Here is a 24,236-nt window from a genome sequence, read left to right as displayed (position 1 = left end):
AGACCTTATCGTTCCCATATTTTCTTGTGGGAAACCGAAACACTAACAGACACTTGGCATCTGAGATTGTGCTCTAGTCTACTCCTGCCATGTTTTTCTTTGGGTTTTAGTTGATTTAGCTGGTTTTTGAGGTGGATTTTTTTCAAATTTGGCCACAGTAAGACTAGGAAATCTCAATTCATGCTTTAGCAAATCTCCACAGAGTATGCTTGTGATCTGAAATATGGCTCTAAGAATATGATGAAAATCCCAGCACCTGTTTTTTAGCTCATATTCCAAGATCGTTTCAATGGTTAAACGTTAAAAGTTCTGCACTTAGTATATATCATCAGAAGTTTGCTTCACACTAACAACACTAAAAACGATGCCACGACCACTTCTAGCTGAAAGTTCAGTTCTTTTCAGATCTCTGTGAAACAGCATTACATGGAAGGGATTCAAAATAGTTGAGATCCCTTTAAGAAACCACAGAAAAATAAAGGATGAAAGGAATCACACAACACACTTTAGCTAATATGGATGGGAGGAAATCAAAACCAAAGGAAAATGTTCTTCTAAAGATTATTTTTGCAAATGGATTTACAAACTTTTGGCATCAGTGAAAAATAAAACATTTTGAAAGATCAGCCTTCAACAGTCTGGTTTGATTTAAAGAGAATGCACATCAGGACTACATGTAACCATGTAAATATAATGCTCTGCATTCCTATAACCCTGCATTTCCTCCGTTATACCCACGTATTAATGACACTGAGCCTATGAATCAAATATAAGAACATTACGTACCCTGCTCTATTCTTTCACAAGGGTTTATATTGGCACTTTGAACATATTCTTAAATACAGAGGCGAATTTCTTTTATGAAAACATTAAATAACTGTGGTCTCTAGTTTAGAATTGTATTATGTTCTGTTGTACCAATTGGTATATCAGTCTTTGATACTTGTTTTTAAAAAGTACATCAGCTTTCCTAGTAAGTATCTAAATATCCTCAACTGGTTCCCCCTCACAAATTGTGAATTCACGTCAAGTACTAAATAAGTACAGATTACAGGAAAGTGGTCTTCCCCCTAAGGAGAGTACTCATTAGGAGTAGTCATTCTATGCAATACATATAATTTTATTACACCACAGAATTATGAAGCATTGGTGTTACAGTTGCCCTTACAATCTTTATTCAGTTCCTTTAAGAATAAACATACAATTCAAGACTATCAGAAGTCACATATTTTTCTACAGGTACTTCACTAAATGCCATTTAATACATCTTATCTTCCACATTTAATTTGTTGCCTCGGGTCACGGTCTGAAATGCTGCACTGATAAATCTTCCCACAGTGGCCTTAATCTAGAAATTGCAGGTAAGAGCAGCAGTGAAGACACAGGATATTGATTTCAGGAGTCTCAGTCAATCTCACAGGAAACTTTGCAGGTTATAGAGCCTACACTCAGTAACATCTCTGACATTATGCTGCCGTCAGTACTGCTATTCACATTAACTAAATTAAACCTACCTCTAGCAATGTATGAGCTACATATAAAGACAGTGAAGGTAAAATATTTTCAGCAGAGCGTACTTCAGTCATTCTTTGGCTTCAGGTTTGGAGGGTTGGATCTTTTTGAAAAGTTTCACAGTAACATAGCTACCTTCCAAGCTATGTCTCAGTGAAAATCTGTTGATAAACAAGATGGGCTGTCTACATACCTGTGCCTCCACAACGAACAGGAACGTACAGAATTTTGCCAGTGAGGAACAAGCAGAAACGAAAAATGTAAACACAGTTCTTCAAAATGCATGTGTTTCAGATGATATCCCTGGAGTTACAATTTTACGAGCAAAAACGAACAGGAGTAACCAACAGAATTCACTCTTGCTCTATTAAAAACCTAAAACCCCCTAAGGCTCTGCAGAATTACATTTAATTTTCAAACTCTAATACACAACAAAAGATACAATGAACTAAAACCACTCCATAAATTTTAGTAACTATTTCTTAGATCCCCTTCTAGACGAGAAAGCACTGCAGCTTCCTAAAGAGAAGGAAAAATACTCACCCTCTGTTACTGACGATTGCCTTTTTCAAGTGAATATAGTTTGCAGGAAAAATCCCCTGCAAGAGAAAAAAGTCTATAAGTTAGAAAAATACATTTGCAGTTTTTAGCATTTATATCCTAAGACACAATAAATAATTGTCAATACACCTATTAAAAAAACAACCCTAACGCTGCATCAAAGGAGCTACCACAGTCAAAAGTCAACATTCAGATTAGTCACAATCGATCATTTTAATCCACATTGGAACAGGACAGCACACTGAATCAAACCTCCCTCTTGAAACATCAATTTCTTAATAAGGAAGTTTTGTAAGTCTATTCAATAAAAATTCCATACAAAGATTCAAGCTGAGTACTTTTCATTCTCAAAAGCTCCTGAAGCGTTCAGAAACACTGTTGTATGGGAAGTATGCTCTGGTATAAAAATCATGGGTAAGTCAACTAGGACCAAATGAAAAGGACTCACTCTAATGCTACACAGCTGCCTTGATTTAAAAAAAATATTTTAAGTTTAGCCTACTTACTTCCTACTACAAAGAGTCTGAGCCCAACAATCCACTAACAGAGGATGAACAAGCAGGAAAAAGGTGTGGCAAGCAGAAAGAATTCAGCAGAGAAACAAGTAACAGAAGTTACTACCAGGAACATTAACTGGAGAGATGCAAGCTAGCGGGGACAGCCAGCGAAGCGGCTATTGTGCAGCTTGCAGCACAGCAGCACCACTGCACCTCCAGACCAGGACTCTGTATCAGTGTGCTTCATTACATCAGGTGACAAGGACAGAGGTCTTAAAAAAAAAACAAAAACAAAAAAACACCACCAAAAACCAAAAAGCCCACCATCAAAACTATGCCTCGCCCCCACATCAGTCTTTCACTAAAGGAAGAAGTATTGTACTATCTGTGTACCCTGGATCTATCTTTTTTCCTCCCTCTTTCCAACAAAAGGCTGTCTAAACCCACTTGGGATAGCTCCTGTTATTTGCCTTTTGCTGTTCCCATGATGGTTGGATTCTAACTTTGCCTGTGCCATTGTGTTCTTGTGTGATGAGACACGGGGAAAAGAGGTAATTTAAACCAAGCTTTTCATATTGTTCCAATATTTCTGTAAACACATGGCTCTGAATCCTCAGTCAGTCTGTAAGAACGGTAAAGCCTGCACTTCAGTGGGGCATACAGGATCAGCACTAGTAATCTTCAGGTTAAAAACAAGCCGACAGCCTCTCTCAAAAATGTCAGTAATCAAGTGTGGCCTTTAAATTTTTAGAGCTTTAAAACAATAGAATTTAGGAAGAAAAAGTTTCATGGAGGGGCTGAAAGGAATACCAAGTAAAGCTGGTTCAAAATGCTAAGAAAAATTCCTTTCATAGGCAAGATTAAAATTGCAGAAGGAAAAAAAGATGACTCTAATAGGAATGGCTTCATTGGGAACACGAAAATCTGGAAAAGGAAGAAATGCTACTTCAGTTTCTTGTTTGGTTCACTTCCAATTAATGCTGTTTATTTCTGTGATCCTGTGCTGGTTACCTAAGAAACCGCGAAAGGTTTGAAGGGCTCTCCGATCAAAAGTGAACGTACACACAAGCAGCAGATGTACCAACACACACACAATGAATGTAGGCTTTTCCATTAAAATAGTATCACAGTCCTGAAAATATAATACAAGTAATAGTATATTCCATAACACAGGTAAGCATGAGGAATCTGGTACTCTTTTAAAATACAAGCTATGTTTAAATCAAACGACAATGCAGAAGCACAATGCTTACACAGAAGCAACTATTTACATGTTTGGATACATACATTTACAAAAACATACATGCCCTCACAAAAAATTCATATCAGAACAGTCAAAACAGTTATCCAAGAGCAAAACAGGAATACGTCTGGAAAATAACCAAATGCAGTGATTAAACTGTAATAATCTGGAAAAAAAGAACAAACTTACAATATCCTTTTTCATCAAGGTTTTTCCAAAGTTGCCTTAGATTAGTAATGCAAATCATTAAATGTGTTCTGTAAAAATGCTGAATTAAGCAGTGCAAGATCACCCATCTATGCTTTTCTTAGGGGAGTAGCGTGGAGAGGATCAAACTGGGTAAGATTTATAAATGTTGGAAAGATTACATTGTCACGAACTGCAGCTACCTCGTCGTAATGAGTCGCAACCAAGGGTCATTGCGATCACCTCCTATCTCACTCCGAAGGTCTTTTCCAGAGAGCCTCTAACCGCTGCTCTCAAAGGGCTCACACCTCTCCAGTATCCAGGAGGGAAATGCCCCACTCCCAGGAGAAAAATGCCCCACCTTTACCCAGCCACGGGTCACGTGGCTTCCAGCTTCCCAGCGTAATTCACAGCACCTGTTTCAATGAGCCACAGGTGTCTTCTATCCAACCCGCACAGACTTCTCCGACATTACATGTTACATGTCAGGAAGGTTTCTGATCCTTTGGGTGACTGAGTACCATTCTCTCAATTTAAAAAATAAATCCAATTCTCTCACAGGAAAAAAGTTAGAAAAGTAAAATCCTAAGGACAAGGAAAACTAAAGTTTACAGAGCTGCAACAGCAAAGTAGATATAATCTCCCACTAAATTAAAAAAATGTATTCACACTTACCTTTACATTGGGCTTCTTAATGGAAACACCTCTGTACCAGCCTAAAACCAGATAACACCAAAAACACAACATGTTAATTTGTGGCATTTCTTACTTTACACAGAAGCAAACTGACTGAGAATTATGCAGTTACTGAGATCATCTCAAAAAGCAGCTGTGCTTCACACAGGTCAAATTTTTTCCAGGGTTTTCTGCTGTGGTGGGTTTCTTTTATTTTTATTTCTTTTGCTCTGCAATGATAACAAGCAATTAAGAAGCTGGGATGCTCCTGTTTATTCCCACCAGGAATAAAAGCAGCTTAAGTATACTTAGTCACTGTACTCACAATCATCAGCCACTGTGGCAAAGACGTAGGCAGCACTCACGCGAGAATCAGTACCCAACACTTTTCTGACACGCTGGTACACGAGTCTCTTCACAGTGTTTATCTTAACAAAATCCCCAGACTTCAAAAACCTGTCCTTCTAAAGACAGGAAAAGCCATTTTCATACATTTCTAATATTGTTTAAACTAACAGAAACAATTTGCGCATGTCTGGTCTTATGTATGTCTGTGGGACTAGAGAACAGACTTTAGGATCTAATTTCACAAATCCAATTATTATTCTTGTATCCTCCATCAGATAATAGCCCCAGACAGGACAATAAATCAGGAGTAACAGCCAAAGCTGTAAAAGCAACAGAACCACCCAATTAGCCCTGCTTCACACAGGTGAAAGCAATGTCACTCCATACAAGATTCATCAGGAAAGAAGAGCTGAAAACACCATTCCGTTTCACAACAGAGCACACTTCAGTCTGCCCACCTCTGGGCATCAGAAGGCTGTGGGCAAAGCTGGCCAGGCCCAGCTGCTACTACACAAGCAGCGAGTTCAACTTGCCTGCATGGCACTCTTACCTACTGCAGCCCAGTATTCGGACAGGCAACAACCCAAAACTGCCCAAACCCAACAGTTTCACATAATCTAAATCCACTTTCCATAAAAATTCAGCTAATTTTTCCAGTGACTTCCTGCTTTTATTTTTTTTTCTACAGAGAACAGATACAATTTAGTACCCGCAGCATTTCAAAGAGCACTAGGAAAACCTGTCAGCACCTCGCTACGGAGAATAGAGCAGAACAGAACAAAGCAACCGTGAATTTTGTCTCTCAGAAGAAGGACTTCGTATTTGGCTGGATTATGACGAAAGTCTCATTTAGAGGCTCAGAAGTGGGGAAGAGGGTCTTGATTTTGTTTTAAAGACAGCCTGCTAGTCTTGAATTTTTGGTGGTTTTTTTTTTTTAAATGAAACTTGAGTCCATATAAAAGAAAATAATTGATGAATCCAAGACATTTGCAAATCTTAGTAAGGAAAAAATTAAAACCCATCCTCTTTATTACACAGATTTCCTATGAAGATAGGAGAAAACACAAAGATTTATTGTCCCATGAAATTATTGGTTACATTAAAAATAAAATTTTGTCTTCAAGTTTTCTTAGTTGATTTACCTTCATGGTAATCTTATCAATATAAACATTTATGCATAAACAACACATACAGATCCTTACAATGAGTAATTTCTAAAACTCCACACAACCGTGCCTGCAACACCTGCTTTTGAGTAACAGATGCTCCATATTTTTAAGGTCACAGAAAAAAATAAATGCATTTATCCTGTGATTCATTGTTGCCAACATTAAATACAGCATGCTGCTAAGTTTTCTATTCATAGACTCTGCACCTTAGAAATAAACATGCTTTTTAAGCTTTAAAACAAACAGAACAGCAAACTTTCAGTAAATACGGGGAAAAGTGGTTTTAAGCACAGTATTCCAAGGAAACAGAGTGTATTTCTGCTACTCCACACAGACAATACATTATTCACTACAATGAACTAAACCTTTGTTCTGGAATTAGTCTTAAATAGATTAATATTTATCTAATTACATATTTTGAAGAACATTTATTTGGAGGATTTGATCATGATAGTCATCAAATCCAGTCAAGTGCTTCAGCTAATTGTGATCACAACATGCCCTATATGGTTAGACCTCACTATTGACTAATGTTTTTAGATATTACTGTACTACAAATAATTAATTGTTAATACTTTAGAATTATGGCATTCATTTTCTAGTGATGCATGGCCCTTAAAGGGTACTGACATCAAGGAAACGGTGAAGACAAGATCAAAAATTAAGCAGCAGAAAAATATGGCTATGAAGAGACAAGAATTTTTGTTAATAAGTTAATGTGAAACAACAATCACGAGTATCCACGATCTGAAGAGATTAACTGTCTAGTAATTACCAGTAACTAACAAGAATTTCAGTACAGACGAAGTTAAGTGGCAAGACCAGAGCTAGAACACCTCCAGACCTCTACGGAGACGGACTGTGCTTCATGTACACGATGCCTCCCGCCAGCTCCGCCTCTGAGAGCTAAGAATATTCTCAAACTGCTTGACCCAGTGAAAGGAAGACAAATAATTATGTTTTTCAAAAAATGAATCACCATACTGGGTCTGGCTGGGATGGAGTTAACTTTCTCCATAGCAGCCTGTCTGGTCCTGTGCTTTGGGTTTGTGGCTAAAACAGGCTGATAGGAGCCCAGCATTCTGACTGTTGCTGAACAGTGCTTGTACAACATCAAGGCTTTCTCTTTTTCCCAGTGTGCTGCCCCCAGCAAATAGGCTAGGAGTAGGCAAGAAGTTGGGGGTGACATAGCTGGGAGAGCTGATGGAATCAGCCAAAGGGATATTCCATTCTATACAACATCATTTCCTACAAGAAAACCAAAAATCAGTCTTTTAGAAGCACCATGCAAAGCAACATCCTATTCAGGATCGGAAGGAGAATGCCAAATATATTCCAGACAAGTCTGATGAATTTCAAATATATACCATAGTCAAAATAAAAGTAGATAAAATGAAGACGACATCCTAGAGTAGGCAAAACCACCTTCAATGATAAAGATGACTCTGCAAGTGAACTACTTTTTGGGTTTTTTTCTTTGATCACAGGATGACAGGCGCAGAACTCGCTGCTTACATCACAGCACAAGACCAACTGAAGAAAGCACTGTTACGCCTGAACACCTGTGAGAAGCTGGAGGTGAATGCAGCCATTTGGACTGCATCTTAATATTGCATCAATGTGTATTTCTGGGTAAGTGTCACGACAAAGCCATGTACTTGATAAATTTTGTTGAATGGAGGTGCAAAACTTTCTATTTGTTTTAAAGAAAATGATAGTATGACAGACATGATGCCTCAGTAAAACAGAAACCGTCAGTGCAGGAATTACATACACTATCTTCATCCAACTGATTTTGAAGACCTCATGCTTTACATTCTCAGTATGCCCAAGACAAAGGTTTAATCCAAGTACTGTAGAAGAAAACTGAATGAATTATATCCATTCCAGTGTGTTCTGGACAAGTCAATGTATCTTAAAGCACTATTCCAACTTTGTTTTCACATGGACTCTGCTACAGTGTGGTAAATAAACCAGACTACCTGAGGCATTACAGCCACGCTGCACAGTGACCCACACCAGCTGAACCTACCACAGAGTCTAAACATCATGTTTCTAAAGTGAAACATAAAACCCAGGTGAAACCACAGTCCTTTACAGCTGCTTTTTTCAATATCACCTAATGATATTTGATTCAAGCTAAGAAAAGTGAAGAGTAGGCTGATCTACAGCTCTGCCCTCTGTATACCTTACACAGCAAATAATCCCTCAAAGATTACTTCCATGGTAATAAAACTGGAGAAAAACAAAAGGAAGAGTACCCCATTATGCCTGTTCCCCTGCACATTAAGATCACCACTTGCTCATAACTTTTTCTTCAAAATTCATTGTCTGTACACATACACTGTAGGTTACCTGCAGGCCAGTAATAAAAGCTGAACTACTCAGCATTATACACAAGAACGTGTCTCTGTCCTTCCCTTTGTTTCTAGGGCTTTTTCAGCTATAAGTATTAGGCTTCCTGCTTAGCTCCTCTGAACCCTAGAATTCAACAAGGTCTCTGAAGAGGCAGGACAGAAAAACGGACTGGGAACGTATATACCAACATCACATATCAAAAAAAATGCTTAGGTAAATAACGTATCTTTCACCTAAAACTACCTGTACATGTGGAAATCCACAGTGTGGGAAAGCTAAAGCCATATTATAGTAAACCTGCATACTCTTAGATAAAGATTGAAAACAGTCGTTCCAAAGATGTACCACACTCACAAGTCTCAGCAATAGTGCAATCCCAGCTAAACTGCAAAAGGAGCTCTGTGGCAGGCCTGCACATCTCAATCTCTTAATCTGAGCAACCAGAAGAGCTATCAATGTTTTTTTGATCTTTACTTGAAAGTGCCTTGAACAAAACAGAATATTCTTTCGAAAAGCCACTTCGTAACCCTTTTCAGATTTCCACTTAATCAACAAGAGGTCTGTCATATGGAAAAGCTCATCCCTTTTGAGCACTCAGTGGCAGAAAAACAAAAGGGTCCTAATTGAAAGGTACTGATCTATTTTTCAGAAAAGCAAAGCTCAAATATCCAGGTTAAATAAAGTAGCATCAGTTGCAGACTGTAGGAAAAAAAAAAAAAACCAACCAAATTCCACATATAATTGCTTGACAAACAGAATTCTGAAAATAAATTACATTAAGTATTTATGGTAAGTCCTAAAGCTAAACTTGGTTCTTAAAGAAAGCACTGCTAGTGGAATCTGCTACAAAAACTCAAACCCTCTTTGTCCTACAAAAATAAGCATACTTTGCAATATTGTAACTCTCAAATCTGGAGGAAAGCTATCTTTTGCACACACTAGACAATAAACAATTGTTTTTACCTCTGAATCTGCATATAAGCTGCTTGCAGAGTATCTCGGTACAGAGCTAAAGATACTCAAAGTGACCCAGAAGAGGGATGGTAACAGTGCTTAGCAAAAGCTTCTCCATGCCGAAACCACTCAACGCCAAGACCATTCTGTTCCGAGCTTGATGCTCTGAGCAGTGCCAGGACTGAACGAGCAGCAGATGAATACCCAACCCAGCCTGCCAACACCGTGTCAGGGAGCAGCCTCACGCCAGCAGAACCACAGGAATATGCTAATAATGCAGTCAGAGAGATGCCACAACAAAAGCAGAAGAGAGAGAATGTGTTTTATCTTGGTGTTAGCCAAACAGAGGGCCATCAAGAAGCCATTCCTGCCTCCAAAAGACTAGTCTGAATGGCCAGGCAAGATCTTCCACAGCTGCTGGGTGAGTCCAAGAGACTTCAGTTCCACTGGCATGCTCCACAAAAGGCAAAGAGGAAAATGATGAAAAGGGAAAAAAGGCAAAGAGGAAAAGGAGTATCTCACTGGAGACATCTTTCTTAGGGTAAACCCAAATTACCAAGAGTGAGTCAATTTGGCCCAGCCAGCCACAGGACAGCTCCTGACTCCAGGTGGAAGAAAACCTGCACTGCTCCCACTGCAATGACAGCCTGAAGTGTGATTTCTCGCTCGTCTGTATGGTACGACTTGGAAGCATGACAAAGGTAGCACTTCTCAAGCACACAGAATTCTTCCAAGAATTTAAGTAAAAGCCCTAATTGCCAGCTATATAATATTCTTCTAAATGGTACTTCAGGCATCAGCCAGTGTTTCTTTTCTTCAGTGAATATATAAAAGTCTCAAGGTAATTATTAAAGTTACTGAAGTTGCAGCATTTTTATCTAAAGAAAACTGCTCCCTAGCAATAAAAATAAATGGACAAAACAGACGTTTTAAATTTACTCTGAATGCCAACAGTTAGTCACAGCTACTGCCAGTGGCAGAGCGACAGCTGTATGACTTGAAAAACAGAGTGCTCTTTAGAACGTGCAGTCCACGCGTATTTCAAACGATGAGCATGCTCGTGCTTTGTCACCTGACAAAAGAAAACTCCATCTTTCAGCATTTATAGGTGGCATACTATGCCAAATATGGCCAAACCCTTTCAGCTCCTCAATGCACGGCGTGTAAAGCAGAGAACACCACTTGCTGTCTCAATTCTCTCTCAGTGGCAGGATCGTAAGGGGAAGGGCTCAGAGAGGAGAACAGAGGGGAAAGCTGCGAAAGAGAAGCACATGTACAACTGCTATCTTGAAGGATATTTGTTACCTTTGAGTGAGACCAGTCGAGGACCTCAGAGCCCTTCATGCAAACAGTCACTATAAAATGACCCCAGGAACATCACATGCTTTAGCGATAGCACAGCATTTGATGAAAACATGGATGGAGCTTTCTATAGAAAATGGCAATGTAGACATTCGGGCCCTGGTACGAAAGCACGCAGAGCGGCAGGCACACAAAGTGATCAAAATTCTAAAGTTCCAATTTCAAGCACATGAACAAGATCTGTAGTAACAACAACTGTATTTCACTGTGTTTATTTAAAAAATGCATAAACTACCACAATAAAAAAAAAGATTTTTTAAAAAATGTGTTATCAATTGGCATTCACATTCATTGGCCTTAAAGAAACAAATATGTGTACGTGTATGTATACACATACATTTGTTCCTTTACTCTGCAAACATATATAAAACTTAGGTGCAGAGACACCTGAGAACTTGACAGAGAAAATTCCCTACTCTTCCATTCCATTGCTCTAAATGCAGCAACTGCTTTTTACACCAGTGGCTTGCTCTTTTGTAGTAACAATAGTTACTCAAGAAGTCATTATGATTAAAAATAAGCACATTCAGAAGCACAGTTAGGATTTGAATCTTTGTCAGCCTTGAATTCTTCACATCACTAGAAGGTTTGCATGTGTGTGAATTCTTTCAGCCCAGACAGCGAAGTCCCTACTGTAGAGAATTATGCACAAACTATTCTAAGTGAAGCTAAAACAGCAATGGATCTTCTCTTGACTCCCACAGTAGCGACTCGAATTTGCATGGGTTAACATTAATTTACCCAGTTTGTCTGGGCAAAAGCATCCCAGCAAATAGTGCAAAAGTAGCAGAGGAGGTATGTTTCATTCTACATTTGCAAGGCAAACCAAGGACCCTGTTAAACAACCACTTAGAGAAGAACGCTTGAACGTTTCTTTTTTTTCTTTGAAGAACCTACTTTGCACATTTAGTGTGCTTTTCTGCATAATTCACACATGCAAGAGCTGCAGCACAGACCATCTGAATATTCAGATGAGTTTCATATTGTAGAGTTCCAGATGTTATTATCAAAATTAATATATCTTTTTGTATCTGTAAAGTCCATTGTAAAGGCACCTCAACCAAAACGACAGGATAGAGGGGTTAAAGAAGAAAATCGAAAAAACCTCTGCACAAGCACCTCCTTCCACCCAGGAAAACACTTTGTCTGAGGGCCTCCTTTCTCAGCAATTTAAAACTGGCATGAATTGCCTTTGAGGAATCAGCCTCAAAACTACTGGCAAAGGAAATACACAGAGCCTAATTGTTACAACACTGTAAAGAAACATTGGATTATCCTTTTGCTCCTCTGTAAGCAACCTCCTCCTTTGAGATCATGCTTTTATTTCCCAGAGTTTTGAAAGTTTCCTTGGTTACCAGAAATGGTTTGAAAATATCATGACTGCTTCAGCAACACACACTGCTTTACCTTTAGATTTGTACCATCCTATGCAAAGTATAAATTTTTCCTGAGCTTGCACCATTTACTAATTCACAAGACCTAGCAGAACGACTACAATCAACACTCAGTGCCTAAGTAAAGCTCAGCCCATTACACCACACGTGTTTTTTTCAAAAAACATTCTCATTTGCAGGTATAATACTACAGGTATTGTTTAAAGCACGCTTCTTCACAGATCAGTCGTCACTTTGGCACTGCAAAACTCTCATTCAACACAAAATTTTTCTAAGTGTAGGTGAAGAAGCTACTATTTTCCTAGAAACATGAGCATGTAAGAGGCCACTTTTTCATGAAGAGTGAAGTCAGTAGGTAAACAAACAAAACAGCTGAGTACAAGAAAAAGCATCAAGAGCAAAGGACATTTCTAGGCATGAGAGAAGAAAAGCAGTAAATTATTGTAAACTGAACAAACACAAAACCAAACCTACAACTTTGTGGAATGTAATTTGGAATTCAAATTTATGGATCTGGTTTTGAATTTGTTTTAACACTTCAGGATTAAGGTTACATTATTCCACCTCAGACTATAGTGAAACATGTTCTCATACTGTATCTTTTTAGCCTCCTTCTCAACAGACATATTTTACACCACTTGCTTACTCTGAACATTAGGATAAAAATCACTCTCCTTTTAAATAAAACAACTTCAATCACACCATTCATGTGAATAAAGCAGAGGATTAGGACATTCCGTTTATTCACACACAGACATCTCCAGTCACATAAGAAAGAACTGTAGTTACAACATTTACAACAGCATTTTCCTTTAGGTACAAAAAAACCACATGAAGATAAACGCAAAGCAACCTGCCCTTAACCCATATTTACATTTTTTCCAGTATTGCTCCCAAATGATTTGCTAATCTATTTCATAGCTAATACTTTTCATGTATTCAAATATTTCTAAGTAATAAACTCTGACGTACTTAATTGAAATGCAGAAGAGTAACACTGAGAAAAATAAGGTAAAATAGACACTGATTATATACTTTACATGATGAAAATGCACTGTAAGATCCAGTTCCAATACAACAATCAGGTCAGGGTTCAAGATTTTCTGGACAGATGGTTAACTTAAAACACACTGACCCCCTATCAGACTGGATTAGTGCCAACAGCACTCAGCCTTTCCTACAGAAAGTGGGTCAGAGTAGGTTTTATTCAAGTGCTTTGATTTGATGCATCACAATTTCCAAACAACTTACTAAAACCTGTTAGATTAATATATTTCTATATTCTTATATAGAAAACGGGACTCCTTCTTGGACATCACACTTACCTTCACATTTCTCTAGGATCTGGACAGTTTCACCTAGTTCCAGGACCAAGCCTTGCGGTACAGCTCCTCGGAAGCTGCATATCACTAGAGGGTGGGGAAAAACAGAGAGAGACATATGAGGGTTGAATCTTTGTGTGAATTTTTCTTCTAAGCATAGCATTTAGCTCACTCCTTACATAAAAATAGCTATTACATAGCTGCCCAGAAAACCTGCCAGCCAACTTTTCCAACCAATATCTTTATTTCAGCCCTTATCAGAAATTAAGCTCAGCAGCCACATGAAAGCGGTGCTTTTAAAAAGATTTTTGAATTAAGCAAGGTTTATAATCACTTTAATCACCAACCCCTGATTCATATTGCATACAAAGATTTCCTCGTCTCACAATTCTTACTCTACCGCACAATTCATCAATGGAACAAGCAGTCCTGGCTGCAAAGATTATAATAGGAAGTCAACTGCAGGAATCACTCTCCTCAAAGTTGAAACTATTTCAAGTACCATTTGTGCAACTAATACACTGCAAAAAATCCTATGTTACCACACATTGTTATATTTAAGTGTGTGTATATATATATTAAAAAAATACGTAAGAATCTGTACTTTTCTAAGCACTAACATGACATACATCTTAAATATTTTTCTAGGTATCTTTAGTGTTCATTAACCATGAAAAATAAGAACCCATCTTAATGTTTCAGAAAATATGAATACAATCAAAAAACTACTAAATGAACCTCACTTTTAAAAATAAATTTTAAAAAAACTATCATAGTGTATATGGTATATTCTTTAACCATAGTTATCAAAATAGAACAGGGACATGGACATGTGTAGTTACCTGAAACATGACATGTCAAAACAAAGGATGAATTGCAAACAGGGTCTGCCCGCCCCCAGTCCCACCATGCCTGCTCGCCAGCATTTAAAAACTCCCTCAGGCACAGATGTAATTTAATCATTCGAATGCCTTGTTCTGAATAAATACATGCTCAGACACAGAGTACGCCCCACTATGTCACCTACACACACTCTGGAGCACTGTGAGTGCCATTCCATGAGTTGGAATAGTGACCTCCAGTGGGCATCGCCCTTTTTGCCAGTTTAAGCCTTTAAACGCGAACACTTAGGCTATGGTTGAGGTGTTCCCGTGGGATGGAGACCCATTTTGCCTCCTCCCTGACCATCTTTTTATGTCAAAGCCACAGAATCCCTTGTGACTAAAGCCTCTCTGTGCAGAACTTAAAGAAGTTAACCAGACAGTCTGAAGTCCAGGGGAAGAACATCATGGAAACCAAGACTATCATCTGCCACAAGGTGTGTTTCTGGAACCCTGAATTTCCAAGAAATAATGAAAAAAGCATGGAAAAAAAAACTTCCACCAAAATAGAACACGGTTTCAACCACATATACAGACTTCATAAAGGGCAAGAAAGAAACTATGTACACCAGGCAAACACCCACCCACACACGAGAGTAATATGAGAAAGACTTTGAATCGAAATCTGAAGAGAACCAAACTGCACCACATTTGCTCTTCCACGGTGTGACTCAAAGCAGTGTTTAATTAAAGAAGAAAAAATCAGGGATTCCATCAAACCTAAACTGTTCCCTCAGCTCATACAGCCCAGCAGAAGTCACTGCTGGTTGAATGAGGTTTTAAATTCTTGTTTACTGGCTCGGACTGGAGTAATGCAGACAACATAATCCAAGAAAAACATTAAGCTTGTCAGCATTCTGCATTCATTTTTCACCAATGAAGAAATCATAAATATGGACTTCAACCAAAGAAAAACTACTTAATGCATCTCCCAAAGGGCAGGAACACTGACAATTGCCAAATGCTCAACTGGCAGGCCACAATCAAACCTCTAATGGCTTCTCCTTACCACTCCAGTATTTTACATAGCAGCATCCTTTAAATTCAGAAAGTGTTTGCTTTTTTTTCCTAATAGGTAATTTTACCAAAACAAGATGGCATAAAAATAAAATATTTTTAAGTTATTTTGCAAAATACAGTCCTATATTAAACATGACTTTTCTGTTCAGACCAGCAAAAATACGAAAAAATTCAAATACGTCTCAAAACCACAAGATTTTAAAAATCCTGAGTGAAAAGCTACTATTGAAAGCACCAGAAAAATGGAGAAATGTTAATATAGTAACAAGATACATTCATTTACAAGAGCAATTCTAGATACACCATTATTAATGAAAATTAATATATACATGATAACATTAAATCCAATTTCCAGGCCACTTTCAACTTTTCTGAATGTGCCAAGATTATCGTGACACAGAGGCACCAGTGATGGCACACGTGAGTATTAGTGGTTGTGGACCAAAGCGTAGCTTCAATTGTGGAGAGATTTATGAGCGACTGGTTTTACTCAGCTGAGTCCAACAAGCAATAGTTAGTCTGAAAAACACTGCACGTTAACACTGCATCAGAAGTTCTGAATTAGCAAACAACAGCTGGCCTCCTCTGACAGTTATCTACTATATGAAAACTACGGAATAAAGGATGCAACCAGGAAAGAAACTGGACTTGATGCAACTGCTAGTTCTCTGGTCATCAGATACTTGCCTATTATGTAACAAGAAAAAGTGAGCTTGGAATGAAAGCTAAAGGAAAGGTACCAGGAAAAGGTTTTTTCAAGTGCTGATACAATAAATTTAAAAAATACGGCAAATTACAATGACTTTAATGTATTTACTCTTACAAGAAGTAATTCTAATAGTCTGTTAGTTTATAGACGGAAACTGTTCATTTATAAAAGGATTCTACTGGTCACACAAAGAAAATCTGATCCAAGGACTCTACTGCATCAATATGTAATCAGCTCTTTAGAATTCAGAGTACTCTATTAATAAGATAGCCAAAGCTCTCTTCTTAGGTCTACTTCAGTCAAAAAGAATAAATAAACAAAAATCACAGAACAGAAATTCACTGATGCCATCAGCTACTATCTGGATGATCATTCTCAATCAGAAAATAAGTTCTCAGACAAAAATAACATCCACCTTATGTTCCTCATTCTTAATACGGCCACACAAAATCTTGTTCCTTCATTGATAAATCTGTAGTCCTCAATAACTACGTAAATCTCTTCTGTTTGACAGTTTTAATAATCAATAGGGTATGTGAACAGCAATATGGGTATTTTTAAAATAACAGAACCCGAATCTCAAGAGCAGTTGATTTTCCAGCCACACTAAACTAAATGAAAGTCAGGAAAAACTAAAGAACTCATGTAAACTGACCAAATACACCAAACCATATCTTGCTAACACTGTTCAAGAAGAACACAATTTAACATCTCTGAAATAGAAAAGAATGGTAAGAATAGCTGCTGATTATGACAGAATCCCAGAAGTTTGAGGCTATTTTATAGTCTGATGTATGATTCCAAAGGTCACAGCCAAAGTTATGGATGTTCCTTGTTTGTTAAGCTAAAAATGCATTATGCCACACAATCTTATTTATGAAGTCACTGTTAGGGACACAATTCTTCTTAGCAGTATTATTTGAAAAATATGAACACAAACATAAAGAGGAAACATGGAATAATTTAACCATTCCAGGGAAAAATAATTTACAGAGAGAACTCCAACAACTGACTTCAGTCCTTCCCAGAGAAATTCTTCATCGCATGCGATCATCTACAAACTGTCCATCCATCAACAAGTCTCCACCACTTCTTACAGGAGTCACCAGAACACAGAACAACGCATCATCGAAACAGGCATACAGCCAAGCTTTTACCCACCCATTAACAAGTCCAAACGATCCCTCTTGGATTCTAGGATGGACTGCTGAAATATTTAACATCTATTTTCAGATACCAAACTCCCCTTGCCATCATTCAGGTCTATAAGGAGGTCACTGTTCCCCCTCATGAAGCGGAGTTTCAGCCAGCAGTTAAACCCAGCATTCTGCCAAAGAGGAATGCTTTGAAAAAGGCATTTTCAGGAATCATCTCCAAATAACAGGTTCCTTTTACGGTGATACTTGAACTGTAACAAAGCAGGACGCAGCAAAAGAAACTCTTCCCTCTGCACCTCTGTAATTTACTAATGAGAAAGGCACAAACTAGTCCACGTGGGCAGTTACTCTCAAGCTTTACCAGACAGTATGAAGGCATTGGGGGGGAACAACATATAAGAACAGAAGGAATTGGAATAAAAGATTGGAAAGCCAAAGATCCAGGAGAGGACAGACTCAGAAGTGTTTTCCTTGCCTATGGACATGCCCTGACACAGCATAAGCAGCTGCACTGTAAGTCACCAGCAGTAAAAGAAACTGCTTCAAAAGAATAAGGGTACACAGATAAACGTGACGTCTTAAGAAGGAGCAAACGCATCTTTGCATAGCTTGCTGATTCCTCACATGTTAGATAGCTAAAGGAGCTGCTTGCTGTACGGACAAAGACAATCCAGTTGATACAATCCAGCAGCTTTTACAAAATCTGTTCTGAAACAGCTCCTGTCAAAAGCTCTTGCAGAAACTGAGCTTGGCTGTGATAAAGTGGGAAGACATTTGCACAGATAAATAACGAGCAAAGAGATATAAAACAGAAGTAGCCAGTATTTGTGAAGACAGATTGACCAGCAAGCTCTAAAGGGATCTCTAATGGAGCCTTTTCTGTTTAAAGTATTTCTAAATGATGCAGAGAGGCTGATCATTTAGAAAAGTGACAAAGTTTGTTAAGCCACTCAAGCTCTTGGGGGTAGTAAACAGTTGCAGACAGACCTAAGAACCACAAGTAGAACTGGCAGATGTGCACCATTTAGCTCATCTACATGGTATGGGATGAGCAATCCTAACCTCACACACAAAACCATCGTCTCTCCCCTTGCTACCCACACTGAATGAAATCCTGGACTGTTATTCAGAGTTCTTGTCACAAGCTCAATGCTCAGCCAGTATCAAGCAGCCCCCACCCCACATCACTGCCGAATACTGTATTTGGGAAAAAAGGGAAGGCATCATTACCTACAGCACCATATGAAATTCACGGTGAACCCCACGTGCCAGTTTTCTCCTTTCCTCTTTGTCAAAAAGGACAGAACAGCACAAGGAAAGGTAGAAAGAAATGAGACAATAGATAGCAAGGACTACATAGGGCTTTTATACGATTAATTATGAACCAAGATAGGACTCGTCTTCCAGTAAGACTGACAGCTGAAAGGGGTGGAGAGAGTACAACTGAGAAGCTGCACAGAGAAGGTGAACAGGGAACGACTGCTAATCATCCCTTCCAGTACGAAGAGAAGAGCAGTGTCAAATGAAAAAGCAGAGAAGAGTTCAGGACTTCAATAAATAAAGTACTTTTCCATACAATGCATAAACTGTGCAACTCCTCCCAAGACACTGTGGGGGATAAAAAATAACAAGTAAGTCTCTCAAGTTCAAAAGCAAACAGGGCAAATTACTGGATGTGTACCACCCCAGGCTCAGCAAGCCCCTAGCCCAGAGAGCACTTAAGCCTTGGGAAAGCACCACATACGCTTCTCTTACTGTGCTACTGCACTGTGAACATCTGCTATGGGTCCCCGTCAAGGGCAGGACGCTCAACGAGACGGGCATGTGGCTGCACTGCTACGATCCCTCTCACATCCTTATTATGGAATCACAGCCCCAGCTTCTGTCGTCCCTCGCCAGCTATCTGTGACCTCATCTGAACACCACCGTGGCAAAAAGAGAAAACACAATTCACAGTTAGAGAAATGCTAAATTGGATTTCATGTGTGTCATTATGACTTTCTGCTGCCCACCTAAACAGCAGAGCTGTTTTCACTTTTGCTGTGGTATAATTTAAAATATATCTTCCTTTTGTAACTCCTTCTAAGTCAACTTTCTACGTGCCAGCTTCCCCACCCAGACTCACCTGGGTCACAATGCTTCCACAGATCATTTTTCTTCTCAAACGGATTATGACAATTACACAATAAACACAGTAATAGAAATGTGTTACATTTTTTACATGAACAGTGGGAAAAGCCAAAACAAAACCAGGAAAATGCCTGAGTACCGTCCCCCACAATACATACCTGCTAATTCCCCAGAAACATCATTTTTTCTTAGCATATACATAAAAATACTTCGCAGCACAATGAACTGGTATTGGTACCTGCCTTCCGCATATACTTTCTAATTTTTCAATCTATTTCTACACTTTGTACTAAAACCTACAAAAATATTTTGACATTGCGAAATGTTCTATTTACAATATAAAATGTCAGCTCAGCCCATAATAAATAATTTATTTTCATAAAGGAACAGAGCCCTTTTCCTGCTCTTTCCCTCCCCACCTTCCAAGATGTACCAATGAAAACTGGAAGTATTTATTTAAATGACAGCTGAGACACAAAATCAGTTCAAGAGGTTTCTGTGTTTACATTGTCCCGTTTTCCTTCTCCAAATCTAAATTATGTTTCTCTAACCATAAAGTTGGGCTTTTTAGAATTAAGATTTATTTCTCAAGTTTTCTCTTCCACAATAGACATTATTGCTGCTAGAACATATCTAATATGTTAAAACACATTTTTGTTTTTCTTTACCCCAAGATGCTGGTGAGGCCAAAATTTAATGCACCCTGTGGGTTAACTTTGGGGAAAAACGCACAACATTTCATATCATTAGTTGTGAACATGCCTTTTTTCATTTGTTTGTTTGTTTCACTGGGTCTTTTTTAGTTGCTCATTGTGTCAAAGAAACAAAAAGTTCTTAAACTCCTTCCACTGTAACAATCATCATTTTGCAAACTTTCAACATCTCTCTGTTTACTCATGGCTTCAAATGACAAATTTTCTTGGCCTTTGTGACAGTTTTTTCCAGTTCTCAACTCGTTATTGTTATCTGTCTTACTAAAACTCCGGTAAGTTGCAATATTTTTAGATGACACCAGCAGAACACAGACAGTGTTCCAGGTTAAACTATGCCCTTTAATTTTTATAAATGCTTTGTACTACACTCGACTTGCAGTTATTCAGGTTACACATCAATCATGCCCTAATTATATCTTTGGCCAAACTAATTTCAGAAAGGATGGCCAGGATAAGGCACAGGAGACGCACAGCTGCAGTTGTGTTGTTCTATACCCAAATTATTTAGCTCCATACCCTCCCGATTTATAACCACACACAGCAGACACTGAATTGTCTTCTGTGCTACAAATGTCAAAGTTCTGAAGTCTCCTGATGGCATAGTTTATGCTTCATAGCATATAACAATATTTCAAACTCCCACCTCTAAAACACCAGCTAAGAATTTGGTGTTCACATTTACTTTGAGTAAACACAGACAACAAACTCTTAAACTGCAGTCCTTATAAAGAATTTCATATTTGATTACTGCAATTTATCACTATTATTAGTTAACATTGAATAAGATTGATTCATATTGATTAATCTTTAAGAAAATAACGTAATTACTTCAGTCTGATAAATTAATGTTATGATGAGGATGCATCTTTCCTTAAAATGGTTTTTCATATGATTCCCTGTATTAAAAGCGTCTAGCATCAACCAGTACAAGCCAGTTTTAACAGCTGAGCAAGATGAACTTTATTTTCTCCCCTGTAATACCTAGATGACAATACAGGCTCCATGTAACATAACTAAGAGTCACTGCAGTAAGCAAGATCATTCAGAGGTGGCTCTGAACCAAATACCTTTTCCTTAACAGAGGCTAAAACAAGGAGGTGAAGGAAGGGTATTAGAACAGAGTGAGGATGCGGCTTTCCCCAACTGGAGCCATCTGTGGATTGGAACTTCCTATAGTAGAAGTTCTCATCAGTATTAATTTTTTTATATATATATATATTTAATAGTGCTTTCCATACTTTTTCTCCTACGGAGACACCCAGATGTTTTTGAACCACATCAACTTTTAACATCCGCATCACCCCAGAACTCCACATTCACTTGTGCACCAGATGGAAAGCTTTTTTCAGTTGTTCAGATCCTGCATCACCAATGCCTTCTGGGAATTGTATGAAAATAAAAAAAGTGAACAATAAATTTCTATTCTTCTACTCCACAGTATTTATGGTTTTAGAATCTTCCAAACTACCTTTTCTGAATAACTTATTTTCCAAGAAGTTATTAAATTAACAGGGGTTAATTCTTCGTATTTACATATGGCAGACAGGGAAAAGTTTTTAAGTCACAGGAATATGACTGTGCAAGAAAAAAAACAACATTGATACAAGTTACCACACAGGAAAAGAAAGCTAAGAGTCAAAATTTAGCTTCACCTTTTTGTGAGGCAACTGTGTTGCACAATCACGCCTACGGGCAGCAAGGAATTAATACTTCCCAAACCACCCTGTACCTTCTGCTCTGAGCCTCTCAGAACTACAAACCTTTTTCCAACAAAAAGCAGTAGTTCTTGCAAACAGAAAATTGTGGGTTTAATAATATGAAAGACCAAAAAATAGTTCATGAAGAAAAAAAAAAAACCTTTGCATTTTTATAACAAAATTAAAGACCAATATGATTAAATTTTTGTGGAACTGCTTGATTAAACCTGGCAGCTTCATAGATTGCACAGTTAAACTCTGATGATATTTGACAAGGGAGCAGAACCACAAGGAAATTAAAATGAACACATTTTCATTTTATTCTACAAATACCTAGAAGAATGTTTTCACCTTCACAGTATACCTTCCAAGTACTCAAATGATTAAGTGTGGGTGAGGGTTTCAATTATTTGCCAGAAATTAATTTGAGACACGTAAATCTATTTGCAAGTTCAGGCCACGTTTGGGAAGTACGTTTACAAAGAAAACAGGGACAAAAACCAGGTCTAGCATAACAGGTCGAGAAAACATTCTGCTGTTTAAGCCACATGGACAATATAAAGAATTTAGGTACCAAAGAGAAGACATACCCTATCACCCCCTAAAAAGACAACACGGGGTTTCTGCAGGGGCATTTCTTGCAGAGTATGCTGGTACACACGCCACAGAACAGGGCTCTAATCCGATTGCAACTGCCAGGCACTAATGTAATACACACACACCAAAAAAAAAGATTATCACAAGCTGATTAAAGGCCATCCAAACATTACAATCGAAGAGTAGGGATTAAACAAAAGACACGATTTAGAAGAGGGCTAAAGAATTTTTTGACCTTATTAATGGTCTTTATGAACTTGTACGCAAAACCTTGATCAAGAAAAACACACTTCAGAATTGAAAGCAGTGTGTTACACTTAAGGTTTTGTATATTACCAAAATTACACTACAATTAAGTGAAGGTATTTCAGGCTGGTCCAGGAGCACAGGCAGTTGCTAGGCAGCATCTGCTCCTGTCAGAGATGCTTCTTTCTTTGTGCAATACAGAACCTCAGCCAGGAATACTGCTACCAATGGATTATTACAAGGCAGCTTACTGCCATCACATGGCATCTGCAAAGTGCTCAAACTGCTGCCTAGCAACACCGCCTCTTTCTACTGAGTCATACCATCACTACGAAAATATTCATGTAAAAAAAGAAACAGATGCCTGAGAAGAAAGGTGATCATTCACTAGCAGAGTGAATTATTGGTAGCATCCTTTCCCTACCCTCCAAGATAAAAATAGAGATCAGGCTCAAAAATCATGAGCTGTTTAAAATAGTTTTGCACATCCTGGTGACATGAGGTAGAACTGAAGAAACAGACCAAACCCCACAGTGTTGTCCGCTGCCTTACCTACACTAAGGAACTGATTTTGAGCTTCTAGCTTTGCAGGCACCTATCCTAATTACTCATCCCCTTCCAGTAAATCTATTCCCTCTGCTCTCAGTTCATTCAACTTCCACGCTAGCAGTACAGGAGTCCCTCACCCACACATCATGCCCTCTATGCAGGAAGTAAATGCAGCAGTTTCTTTTTCTCCTCTTTAAGCAGAGACAAAGGCTAATTCAGTTTCAGAAACACTTCTCCCCTTTTCCAATACCTAACCTGCAAAGAGAAGAAAAACGCTGACCGTACCACACTGCACAAAGGAGCAGTGGAGCCATTCTGCACTGCTGTGTTCCACAGACTGCAAACGTGAGCCACACACGGCTGTTGAACGCTAGGAAACGAAGTAAGAAACTAGTCAACTTTTGAACATCCTGGGGGATGGAGATTGCACCACCTCTCCAGGCAACCTGCTCCAGTGCTCTACCCTACGCATTGCGGAAATAACGTCCCTTACTGCAATGTGCCACCGTGGCTCCCTTTCCTTTCACTGTGCAACTCTGAAAAGCATCCGGCTGCCTTCTCCGTAACTCCCTAAAAAGCAGCTAACACACACTACACCCCTTCTTATCCTCCTCTTCTACAGGTTGTACCGCCCCGGACCTTGCAGACCCTCCTCTCTCATCACATGCTCCAGCCTCCTAACCATCTCCCAACCTCACTCCTCCTACTGTGAGACAGATACAGTCCCAAGAGTGATTCCCCAGAGGGGGAAACCATCACTTCCATCAACATCCTGGTTACCCAGGAACGCAGCCTGGTATGCGGCTGGCTACAAGGGAGCACCACTGATTCATGTTCACACATGCCAAAACACAGGTATCACCCCACAGCGTTTCACATCCTGCCCCATTTTGCACTGACTACCTCGTAAGACTTAGTCCTCCCATCTATCTGCTAAGTAAGTTCATAACATGCCA

At 38.7% G+C, this 24,236-nt stretch overlaps 1 protein-coding gene across 1 annotated transcript in view; it reads right to left on the bottom strand.

Annotated features, from left to right (window-relative positions):
• The window catches only part of DOCK3 (dedicator of cytokinesis 3), a 216,017-nt gene that overhangs the window by 182,857 nt on the left and 8,924 nt on the right, over positions 1-24,236 (bottom strand). Inside the window, exons 2-5 of the mRNA XM_086619278.1 lie at positions 21,422-21,437; positions 13,585-13,671; positions 4,675-4,715; positions 2,056-2,111 (exon numbers count right to left, since the gene is read on the bottom strand). Coding sequence (XP_086475404.1) covers positions 2,056-2,111; positions 4,675-4,715; positions 13,585-13,671; positions 21,422-21,437 — 200 coding nt within the window. The remainder of the gene's footprint in view (positions 1-2,055; positions 2,112-4,674; positions 4,716-13,584; positions 13,672-21,421; positions 21,438-24,236) is intronic.

This window comes from Tauraco erythrolophus, chromosome 12 (assembly GCF_009769465.1).
Source record: "Tauraco erythrolophus isolate bTauEry1 chromosome 12, bTauEry1.pri, whole genome shotgun sequence".
In the NCBI taxonomy this organism is placed as follows: Eukaryota; Metazoa; Chordata; class Aves; order Musophagiformes; family Musophagidae; genus Tauraco; species Tauraco erythrolophus.
The sequence above is the reverse complement of the archived record's forward strand: the minus strand, read 5'-3'. Positions and strand labels throughout refer to the sequence as shown.